The sequence below is a fragment of the Chelonia mydas genome, chromosome 16, assembly GCF_015237465.2.
Source record: "Chelonia mydas isolate rCheMyd1 chromosome 16, rCheMyd1.pri.v2, whole genome shotgun sequence".
In the NCBI taxonomy this organism is placed as follows: Eukaryota; Metazoa; Chordata; order Testudines; family Cheloniidae; genus Chelonia; species Chelonia mydas.
Window position 1 is genome coordinate 257,432 of NC_057857.1, and position 11,544 is coordinate 268,975.

An 11,544-nucleotide genomic window follows, 5' to 3' on the forward strand; every position below is an offset into this window, starting at 1 on the left:
TGTTCCATGCCTAAACCAAGGCTGTTCATCTCCAGAGATGCCAGGCTGGCATCTTCCCCACGCTGAAGTCATACAAGAAACCAGACGAGCCTCACATCTGTTGAGATGACAAGTTTGGCCGATAAAGGCAATAGTGATGTCATATGAGACAGACTTCTGTCAGGCGTTTGACTTGGTGCCGCACAACATTGTGATTAAAAAAACTAGAAAGATAGCAAATCAACATGGCACATGGATTAAAAGTTGGCTAACTGATAGATCTCCACATGTCGTTTCAAGTGGGGAATCATCTTCAAGAGGAGGTGTTTCTAGTGGGGTCCTGCAGGGATCAGTTCTTGGCCCTACCCTATTTAATGTTTTTATCAATGACCTGGACGAAAACATAAAATCATCACTGATAAAGTTTGCAGATGACACCAAAATTGGGGGAGTGGTAAATAATGAAGAGGACAGATCAGTGATACAGAGCGATCAGGTTCACTCGGTAAACTGGGCACAAGCAAACAACATGTTTAAATATGACTAAATGTAAAGTCACACATCTAGGAACCAACATAGGCCACACTCACAGGATGGGGGGGCTCTATCCTGGGAAAGAGTGACGCTGAGCAGGAGTTGGGGGTCATGGTGGAAAATCAGCTGCACATAAGCTCCCAGTGCGATGCTGTGGGCAAAGGGGCTGATGCCATCCCAGGATGCATAAACAGGAATAATCTCAAGTAGGAGTAAAGAGGTTATTTTACCTTTGTATTTGGGGTACTGGTGCAAACGCTGCTGGAATCCTGTGTCCAAGTCTGGTTCCCACAGTTAAAGGAGGATGATGATAAATTGGAGAAGGTTCAGAGAAGAGCCATGGGAATGATGAAAGGATTAGAAAACCTGCCTTACAGTGATAGATGTCAGGAGTTCAATATATTTAGCTAACACAGAGAAGGCTAAGGGGTGACTTGATCACACTCTATAAGTACCTACATGGGGAACAAATATTTAATACTGGGCTCCTCAATCTAGCAAGAGAAAGCTTTAACATGAGCCAATGGCTAGACATTGATGCTAGACAAATTCCAACTGGAACACAGGGTACATTTCCCATAGATTACCAGGATTGGAAGGGACCTCAGAAGGTCATCTAATCCAACCCCCTGCTCAAAGCAGGACCAATCCCCAACTTTTGCCCCAGATCCCAAATGGCCCCCTCAAGGATTGAACTCACAACCCTGGGTTTAGCAGGCCAATGCTCAAACCACTGAGCTATCCGTCCCCCAAGTTTTCCAAGTGTTGTGGTGGATTCTCCATCATGGGCAATTTTGAAATCAAGTGTGGATGTTTATCTGCTCTAGCTCAAACAGGAATCAATCTGGGGAGGTTTTCTGGCCTGTATTTTCTGGGGGTCAGACGAGCGAAGCACAGAAGTCCTGACTGGCTAGGAATCTAGATTGGGGCTGGCTCAGCGCAGGGGTTTGGGGCGCTGGGTTCAGCCTTGCAGGGGGCACTGACAGGACTGCCCTGCTCTGTGGAGGAGGAAGCACATAGAGCAGCTTGGTTAAAGGGCTGCTCCTCACAGGGTGGCTGTCCTGGCAACAGGAGGTGCGGGGCGGGGTCCCCAGCCCTTCCATCCACCCAATGGGGCAGGTGCCCAGACCAAGGGGAGCCCAAGCCTCAGACCCACCGCAAAGGGATTCAGGAGGCTCAGCCCACTGACAGGATGGCACTTGGCTGAGAATCTTTGAGGGAGCAAAAAGGGCCCAATCCTGCTCCAGCTGCCTGGTCAGATCCTGTTCCCAATGACAGAACTCTGGACGACTTCCCCGGTTGCAGAACTGGGCTCCTAGTGTCCATGGGACCAGGGATCCGTGGCTCCGGCTGAAAACCAGGCAATGCCCTTTGCCTTCCGCAGCCGTTTCACGGGCTCCAGCCGTGGCACAGCTGCACATGCCCAGCGCCCCTAGAGGAAGTGCTGCACTCCCCGGCAGGGCCCTGCCCTCTGTCCAAGCAGGGGCTAAAGATGGGCAGAGCCTTTCTGGGGCTCCCCAGGCTTGTGCAGCTGTTGGTTTATTAAGGCACCGCTGACCCTGCATGGCAAAAGAGTCAGGCCGACAGGCCTTATCCCAGCTCTGGAATAAGCAGCGAGTGCTTGCAAGGCTGGGGCTGACGCCGGCTGTCTGGAGTCACCTCCAGGTCCGTGCTTTCATGGGGGTACAGATCTGGGCTACAGTCTGCACCCACCTTTCCTTCCGTTCCGCCTGAGCTCCCCTCTGCTGAGGGCGGCAGAAGGCAAGGTGCCACCCGAGGCATCGGGAGCCTGGGGGCTGGGCCCGGCCGTGGCAGTGAATTACTGAGTAAGCTGTTTGCTTTGCCTCTGCTTCCCCAGGTGTAATATGATCCAGCCTGCGCCTGGTGCAGTGGGGATGTTCTCAGTGAGGTGCCGTCATGAGTTCAGCCCCCCGCACAATTCACCAGCCGGTGTGTTTGCATCAGATCAGTATTTCTGCCTGCTAAGGGCACCTTGACCATGAGCTGCATCTGCACCGCCCCCTCCAGACAGACAAACTCGCACTGTCCTCTCTTTGGGTGTAATTGCCATGGTTACTGTTGCTTTCTCACCTCACTTTGGCTGTGGCATGGCTTTAGCTGGGACAGGTGAGCAGTGAGGGGCACGTGACCTTAGGAGCCAGAAATGCAGAAAACTGGCATGAGAGCCAGCCAGGCTCTGTGCCCTGGGAAACTCTGGAGCCAGCAGCTGGCCTCAGGCCCAACCGCTTGGGGCCAGGGGCTTCCACACAGCTCCAGGAAGTGTCTGGAAGTGGTTTCCTGCAGAGGTATTGCTGAAATCAGCCAACAGGAAGGAGGGGACCTGAGGTTTGATTCTAGCCACCAGCTGGAAGCAGAAGGACGGGGGCATTGTCTTGCTGCCAAGGCCATATGAAAGCCAGCACAGGCCTGGAGACAGCTGCCCTCAGCCACAGCCCTGTGGAATTGTGCTTACACCCCCAGGGTGATCCATGGGCTTGTCCTAACTGACCACTAGGTGTCACCATGATGCCACAGAAATCAGCCTGCAGGGAGCACCCTGGGGTGTGGGCATTGCTTTGGGCAGCAGCAGGAACTGCCCACATGCACCATCCACCAGGCACTGACCCTCAGGAGAGCTGCTGGGAGCTGCTGGCCATACGGGAACACGGGACCCCACGCAGGGGGACGAGAGAGAGCAGAGGGATGCTGCCTGTCACTCGGGGAGGGAGGGGGGTGACACATGTCACTCAGGGGGAGGGAGGAGAGGTGACACCAGTCACTCAGGTTGGAGTGGGGGAGGGGTGACACTTGTCACTCGGGGGGGAGGAAGATGAGGGGCAGCTATTTGGGAGGAAGGTGCTCAAGGTGTGGGTGGCTTGGAGGCTGAGTCCAGGTGGTGGCTGCTGACAGTTCTGGGGCCCTGAAATGTGCTCCCGGTTTAGCCTGCCCATGCAGGCCTGGCAGGTGCCCCAAACCCCTAGGCCTGACACCCAGTGACACTTGGTGGCCATTTTCTCCACCAACAGCACCATTGTCCCTTCCTCCCCCATCACAGCTGCACTTCAGCAGCACTTAGCCCCTTATCCCCTGCTCACAGCCCTGCCAGCTGAGGACAGGGAGACAAGGCTCCCACCTGGGCCCAGAGGACACTAAGCACTGGGCTATGGGGCTCTGGACCTGGGAGATGGTCCAGCTGGACTTGCCAGGAGCTGGGCGCACCTTCAGCAGGGTATCTGCTGCAGATGGCACTTCTAAATTTTGGAACAGGGGTGCTGGCACGCCTGAAAAACAGGTCCCGGGGACTGGGCACCCAAAAGCGGAAAGACCCAAATGTAGAGGCCATGTTTGTCCATTTAGGCCTAAGTGACTCAGTCCCAATCTGCAGGGGAACATTGTGCCAGTTTAGCTAAAGAAGTGATTGGGGCATCTCATTAAAGTGGATGCTCTGGTTACTGTTTAACCTGGGCTTAGTCTGGTTTAGCATAAGTCACTAGGAACTGTTGATGCTAAACTGAAATAAACTGCTCTAAACTAAAAACTGAGCAGCCCTGGGTTTGCAGCCATTGAACTAAAGGGTTTAAAAACCCCTTTGAGTTAAACCAGCACAAGTCTCTCAAGCAGCCCAGGCCTAGGCAGGGCTGGTGCTTGCAGGGGGAGGACCCAGGCCTCTAGCTTCAGCTGCCCCCTTGTAGGACCCTGCTCCAGGGCTTTGAGCCCATTGCCAGGAACACATTTCAGGGCTAGTCTGCTGCTCTGTCTGTTGGCCGGGTATCCAGCCCAGCGCTTTGGCTCTGGGGGAGCCCACAGAAGACGAAGTGCAGTAGTTGTTAGCAGGCAGTTCCCTTTCCAGAACCAGGGTGCACCCCAGGGGAGGCAAGGGTGCGTGGGGCAAATGCTTGGGCTGGGATGAGAAGAAACATGGCTTGGGGGGGGCGGGGTTGTGGCCATAGCAAGCCTGGGGGAACGACTGGCATGTTACCCTCCCCAATGCTCAGGGGTAAATGAGAGGGGAGCAGGGCCAAGGTCACAGCCACAAGAACTTGGCAGGTTAAGTCAGACAGGCACAACAGAGCCTGGAAGGGATGGGGATGGGGACAGGTAGTGCTGCCCTGTTGCCCCAAGGAATCCAGTGTGTCTATGTTGCTCTGTCGGGTGGTTTTGCCTCTTTTGAATGGGCAGGTGCTAGAGCAGAAGCAGGGCCTGGGGTGAACGAGGCCGAGGGAAGCAGTGTTGGAGGAGAGGCCGGGGTGGGGGGCAGGGGCAGTGGGGATCAGTGCATTTCAGTGAGCTGGGGGAAGGGAGACGGGCTAGGATGGTTACTGGCACAAAGGGGAGGCAGGATGGCACAGTGCTTAGGGCTCTAGCTTAGGATTCAGGAAGAGCCATGTTCAGTGTCCTGGTCTGCCACCAGTGTCCCGTGTGACCTTGGCTGGCTGCTGGCATTCCATGTGACCCCAGGCTGCCAAGTCCCATATGACCCCGCCACGTCCCAAGTGACCCCAGGCTGCCACGTCCCATATGACCCCGCCACGTCCCATGTGACCCCAGGCTGCCACGTCCCATATGACCCCGCCACGACCCAAGTGACCCCAGGCTGCCACGTCCCATATGACCCCAGGCTGCCACGTCCCATATGACCCCGCCACGTCCCATGTGACCCCAGGCTGCCACGTCCCATATGACCCCGCCAAGTCCCATGTGACCCCAGGCTTCCACGTCCCATATGACCCCGCCACGTCCCATGTGACCCCAGGCTGCCACATCCTGTGTGATCCTAGTCTGCCGCCGGCGTCCCATGTCCCTGGTGGGGTGAACTTTAAGCACTCTCTTAACAAAGCTGCTGCTCTTGCATTAGGCTAGACACCCTCCCACCCATTTTAAGCACTGGCCTCTTCCAGTGCCATCCCACGAGCCTCAGAAGAAAAGGGGGTTGGCCTCATGGCTTATCTGGCCCATCCCCTCTGCACTGAGGCTGCAAGCAGGCCGCCTGTCTATCCATGGGGTGCTGTCTGTGAGCTGGTGTGTGGGGCCCAGCAGCCCTAGACAGAAGGGCTTTCCCTCCTGACCCACCAGGTGAGCCTCAACCCTGAGCTGCCCGGGCCTGCTCTGGGGGTGGAAGCTGATGCACATGACCTAATTCCCTCCTGTTGGTATTTTTATCCCCTCCCCTGCCCGCGCCTCTCTCCGGTGCCAGGTGCACTCTGTAAACAACAGCCACTGCCAGCCCCTTGGAGCTCAGTGCCCTGTGTGCTGCTCCATGGAAATCAGTTGCAGCCTTCTCAGGAGCAGCTAGTTCATGGATGGCTATTTTCCCCTCCCTCTTCTCTCCACTAGAAACCTGTTTGTCGAGGCCACTGCTGGCCCTGCCCACTGCTAAGCCATGGTGTGTGGCTGCAAGCGAGGAGCAGGCAGATGCAGACTGCAGAGGAGGATGAAGGGCGAGGATTATTGCACAGGGCATGTTTGCTAGCCTCTCTGAGGGGCAGGAGGAGAGCCCTGCTGCCCTGTGCCCCCTGCCAGGGGTTCCTGCTTAGCAATGGTGCCGGCGTTCAGCTGTGATACCGGGCCCCCTTTGTGAAAGTAAGTGTCCCCTGCAGCCTCTGGTTCCCCAAGGGCAGCTGGGAGGGAGCTTTCTGTAGCACAGCCAGGTGTGTTTCCTTGCTGTGCCGTGGCTGGTTGTTTGTCCGGGGCGGGGGTAGTGCTGATTCTTGGCAATCAGTCAGGAGCCCTCCTGAGTGGTGCTTTTGTGCTAGTGCCAGGCGCTGCTCTCAGGGTGCCCCTCTGCACTGTCGCCATTCAGCAGACCATGCCCAGACCGCCCTGGCTAGGGCGTCTCTCCAACGCCCAGGCTGGGAGCCCAGCACTGACTCCCAACGGACCCTCGATTTGGGTGCTGTACGCATTGAACAGATGTGGCCTGCTGGATCCAAGTGTTTGTCAGGCAGAACTAGCAGCCTGGTGCCCCCTTGTGCTCTTGATCTGAGCCCCTCCCCCAGTGGGAAGGGCCCAGGGCATTATGCTGACCCTGCATTGATGAGGGGGTTGGTAACCAGAGCATCTTTCTACCTTCTCCAACAAGAGGCTGAGACCTCTATGCAATGACAAACACTTGGATTTTCTTTGAAATGTGTTTGTTGCTCTGGCTTGAGGGCATCTTTGGGGGAAGGCCAGACCTGCTTCTGGGTATATTTGCTCAGGGCCTGATCCTGACAGGGGCCTCTGCTGCTATTGGGGTAGACATCTTGGGCGTGCTCCAGCCTGGCCTTTGCCCACAACACAGCAGCCCGTGTTCCCCGGTTTCCTGGGCTGATTGAACGCATCAGTCCTGCATTAAGGGTTCCCCAGGACATTCTGTATCAGGGTTAGCTGCATTCCCCGCTAAGGCCCATGATGGCTGTGGGCCATCTGAGAGACAGCTTTAATGCCACCTGAACGGGCCAGACCTCCGAGTTCACAATCACCAGAGGATTTGTCTGAGTTCCAAGCTGAAGTCGCTGGGAGGAAGAGCCTGGCATAATGGCTTCATGGCTTCTCCCATCTGTTTGAAAGCCCATCAGATCACATTGGAGCCTGCGCAGCATCTCTCTTGCTGTCACTTTTACCAGGCCACTGGGAGCATGGTTTTCATGTTCAGTTCCCTGTAGCAACCATCCAGCTCCCTGCCTGGGGTCAGGTTCTTCACTGCCTCAAGGGATTTCGCTGCTGGTCGGACTGACCTGTTACCTGTACCGATTCTCCCCTTCCCGGGGTCCTTGCAGTGTGTGGCTGGATCAGCCCCTGCCCTGCTGCCCAGCTCATCTTGTCCTGTCCTGAGCAGGGTATACGTGCCTGGGGAGATTAGCAGCTCACTGGGGTGCAGAGGGATGCATTGTTACTGGGCCTTTTGTGTTGTTCCAGGCAGCTGGTGGGATCATCTTTCCTGCAACCCTCACAGCAAATGGGCTTCATGGGTGCAGCAGCTGGGGATGGCACCTTGCCCCACTGAGACCATGTCAGAAGGGCTGTGCGGGGAGTCAGAGGCAGACTGCCCGGTTTGCTGGAACCCCTTCAACAACACCTTCCGCACCCCAAAGCTCCTGGAGTGCCAGCACTCCTTTTGCATCGAGTGCCTGGCACACCTGAGCCTGGTGTCCCCTGCCCGCAACCGGCTGCAATGCCCACTCTGCCGCCATCCCACAGTGCTCCCCTCCAACCAGCCCATCACCGAGCTGCCCACCAACTCGGATGTCCTGCGGCTGCTCAAACTGGAGCCCAACCATATCATCCTGGAGGGCCGGCAGCTGTGCTTAAAGGATGAGCAGAAATCACGGTACTTCCTGCGCCAGCCCAGGGTTTATACCCTCAACCTGGGAACAGATCCAGGGCCCAGGCTAGGTAGCTCCCAGGCTTCCCCTAGGCCGACCTCCATCCCCAGCCGCTCTTCCCTTCGGCAGTGCATACGCAACCCCCAGTTCCGCATCTTCGCCTACCTGATGGCCATCATCCTCACTGTGACGCTGCTGCTCATCTTCTCCATCTTCTGGACCAAGCAGTTCCTGTGGGGCATAGGCTGAGGGCTTGGCAAGCCCCATAACTGGAGCCCAGAGCTCAACGTCTTCTCAGACAGCAAAATGTCCCAGGCGACATCAGCCACTTTGCATCTGCTCTGGGCCTCTTAACCCTCTCTGCACCCTCCAGGGCCATCACTGCAGCCTCTGGCTAATGAACTTTTTTCCTGATCTCTTCTCAGTGATACACCCAGTCATGCTAGTGGCCTGGCTGCATCCAAAGGCCTGGGGGCTCCCCAGCAGCCACGCTGAGCGATGTGCACCAAGAGAAGCAGAACCTGGATGGCGTTCAGGAACTGCCCCATCAGCTGAAGCTCTTTGCTGCCTGTCATGGGGTCTGGGGCCAAGGCACTACGGGACATGAGTGCCAAGGCGCTTCGGGAATACAGATGCTCATAATAGTGGGCAACAAGGCCATTATACTGGATGGTCATGACCCAAGAGGAGGGGATGCTGCAAACCCCAGCCCAAGAGGAATGAGCCAGAATCTTATGGAAACAGTGAAGATTTCCAGAGGCTCTCCTGTGACTCATCTTCTTGTCTCTCCTGGGATAATACCATGGATCTGGGTGCCACCAAGGACAACATGCAGGCCAGGACATTCATGTCCACAGACTGACACCATCTGTTGTGCCAAAGGTCCTCACGGGGGGGGGGCAGCGCTGTTTCCATCTGCTGGATAAGCAGACCCCTGACCCACAGCAAAGACCTGCAAGAAATTTCATCTTTTGTCTTTTTGAGCTAATTGTTGCACTTTTTTGTTGTGTTGTTTACAATCAAACACATACAGCTCCTATGCCAGGGTCCGAGCTTCTCCTCTGCTCTCACCCCTCAACCTCACTTTCTTTTCTAGAGGCAAGAAAATAAATGTGAACGGTTTCCATTTCCATGGGGCGGACACGGATTGCCTGTTTTGAACAGAGAAAGCAGCAGTGTCTGTCCTGTTTCCTTCTCCTGCCTCCAGATTAGGCGAGTGGGCTCAGATTGCAGCAGCTTTGTTTGAAGGGGCAGCATGGGGAAGGTTGTTCCAACCCCCCAGGTTCACGCTGACATGTGATTCCTCAGCTGTGCCTATTCTGCACCTAGATGGGCTCAATAGCAGTGACAGTGTTCCCCATTGTGTACCTGGCTGGCAGCTAGCAGGAACTGCATGGTACGCTCACTGTGGGTAACTGCATTAGTCCCCAGGAATGCTCGGTATCTAGGCAGCCTGAGCAGCTTTGTTTCTTTAACATTTGCTCCATCAGCCCATCATAAGTTGTGCTTTAGCCAAACTGAGCAGCCCTGGGCCTTTCTAATGTGGATGGGAGACCTTTAAGGAAGCAATAGCCATGAGCCAGTCAGGGGTCTCTTCCCTTTGCATCCGCACTCAACCAGTGTTCTGGAGGTGCTGTCTTTAGAAGGTGAGTCAATAAAGAGCAGGTGTGGTAGCCACTGGCCACGTGGATAATTATATTCTGCTTCCTGCAGTAAGAGTTATGGAAGTTTGGCCTCATGTCCTTCCCCAGATTGTTGGGGAGGGTTACTGTGTGCTGTCATGCAGTAGGTGTGTTTCACCTCAGAGGTGGCTGCCTTTGAGTGGTGGGAGCTGCAATCCGAGAGGTAGGAACATACTTGCAGCAATGCTGGAATTCAACTGCCACAACTGGGGAAGGAAAGGGACCCACTTTTAACGTTTGTTCAGCCATCAGGAAAGGCCTTGGGCCGCAGTGTCATGGAGAAGAGGTGGAGCTTCCTTCTTCCTGCAGGCTGTACCCCACCACCCCTTTGGGAAGCCCCATTGGTGGCTCAAGTCTCCGTCATAGCAGGCACTTCCTGTTGGTGTGAGAAAGGGGGCACGTAACATGATGATGGGACCCATCCCTTCTGCTAGAGACTGACAAGTCTGGACTCCTGTGCGGGGAATGACAGCCTGATGGATGGGGTGAGGGCAGGAGGAGGAGAGAAAACTGGAGAAGCTGGAGTCACTAAGGAAACTATAAGGGACTGGATGGCTTCAGGAGTGCAGGCTGCTGCTCTGGATCCAGTTGTTACCATCTGAGAGCTGTCATGGGCCTCTCTGCAATGAATTCCATGCTTTCAGAAGGCAGGTGGCTACATTTGTTTAGTAAAGCAAAACCTGCTAGGTCAGAGTCCAGCTAGATCTCAGCCTGTTCCAGCAGCAGCTCCTTCTGCGGGCACCTCTAAGGTCACTGTAGCTGGTGCAACCCAGAGGAGGGACAGGGCTGGGTAGCTGCAGGGAACTCAGCCAAATGAGGTCTTGCTGCGGAGCTCAATCAAGTGATTTCTATTTGCCTGTAAACTACAGTATAACCTGCTTTAAGGTACTGTCCAGAAGACCAAACATTGGTTGCTTAGTAGAGTTAGATCTTAAAAGAGCAAATTGCACTGGATAGCTCACGGGACATTTCAAGTGGTGTCTCCAGGCCAGGGCTGGCTGGAGGTGGGGACCCCAGTGAAGGTCATTGTACAGGCTGGGATTATGGTAGGATTTGTTTTGGGTTTATGTGCAAAGTCTGTGCTGCACTTTGGCCATTATGTTGCCACTGCAACCCCCCGGGCTGGAAAGATGGCCACTCCTAGCAGACTATGCACTGGGCATTGGTCAGCTGCCATTGTTTCCTCAGGGGAAACCCTCTCACTAATGAATTAGGGGTGATGGGACAAAGAGCAGGTGAGACCAGATGCTTCATGTAGTCAGCTAGAGAGACAAGGAGTAACCCCACTTTCTCAGCCAAAAGGGTCCCATTTCATTCTTTTTCACTAACCATGATCCCCCACAGCACTTAGGGAATTGGTGGTGGTGAAGAACTACTCTGCTGCGGGTATGCACAGCTACTCTTGAAAGGAATGGGAGAAGATGAAGCTGCTTCTCCCTTGCTGGGGGCACTTTTTAGAGACAGCCCACAACAGACAGCTGTTCCACACTGCACGGCTATCTGCATGTTTGGAACTCTCCTATCTCCCTCGCCCTGTTTAATGCATTGGTTCGTGCATACAAACAAAACACAGGGAAGGGTGCAACTGAGAATGAGCAACCCTGTATCACCCATCCACTCTCCCACGTACATACACTGCTGCATGTAAGGTTTTCATATCGCTGAGCCAAGTGTAGGGAGAGAAGAGGGACAACAGCTGGCTTGATGCCCCCTGTGATGCTTCCTGGGTGCACAGCTGTGGCTGGTCACAGATGCTTTAGGCCCCTCCCCGGCACAGCTCCAGCACAACCAAAACGAGCAGACACTGAGGTCACAACAGGTTTCTTAGAAATAGGCACCTGCAAAACTTCCCTGGAAAGATTTGAGAAAGTGAATGTTCTCTATAGTTCTCTGTGCGGGGAGGGATAGCTCAGTGGCTTGAGCATTGGCCTGCTAAACCCAGGGTTGTGAGTTCAATCCTTGAGGGGGCCATTTAGGGATCTGGGGCAAAAATTAGGGCTTGGTCCTGCTTTGAGCAGGGAGTTGGACTAGATGACCTCCTGAGG

General features: G+C 55.0%; 1 protein-coding gene across 1 annotated transcript; it reads left to right on the forward strand.

The window, feature by feature from the left end:
• Window positions 1–5,751: 5,751 nt before the first annotated feature.
• LOC102943805 (E3 ubiquitin-protein ligase RNF183) lies at window positions 5,752–8,947 on the forward strand. Its single transcript, XM_037879441.2, has 2 exons — window positions 5,752–6,093; window positions 7,411–8,947. The coding sequence occupies exon 2, from the start codon at window positions 7,479–7,481 to the stop codon at window positions 8,064–8,066; it is 588 nt and encodes a 195-aa protein (XP_037735369.1). The 5' UTR covers window positions 5,752–6,093; window positions 7,411–7,478; the 3' UTR covers window positions 8,067–8,947.
• The last annotated feature ends 2,597 nt before the right edge of the window (window positions 8,948–11,544 follow it).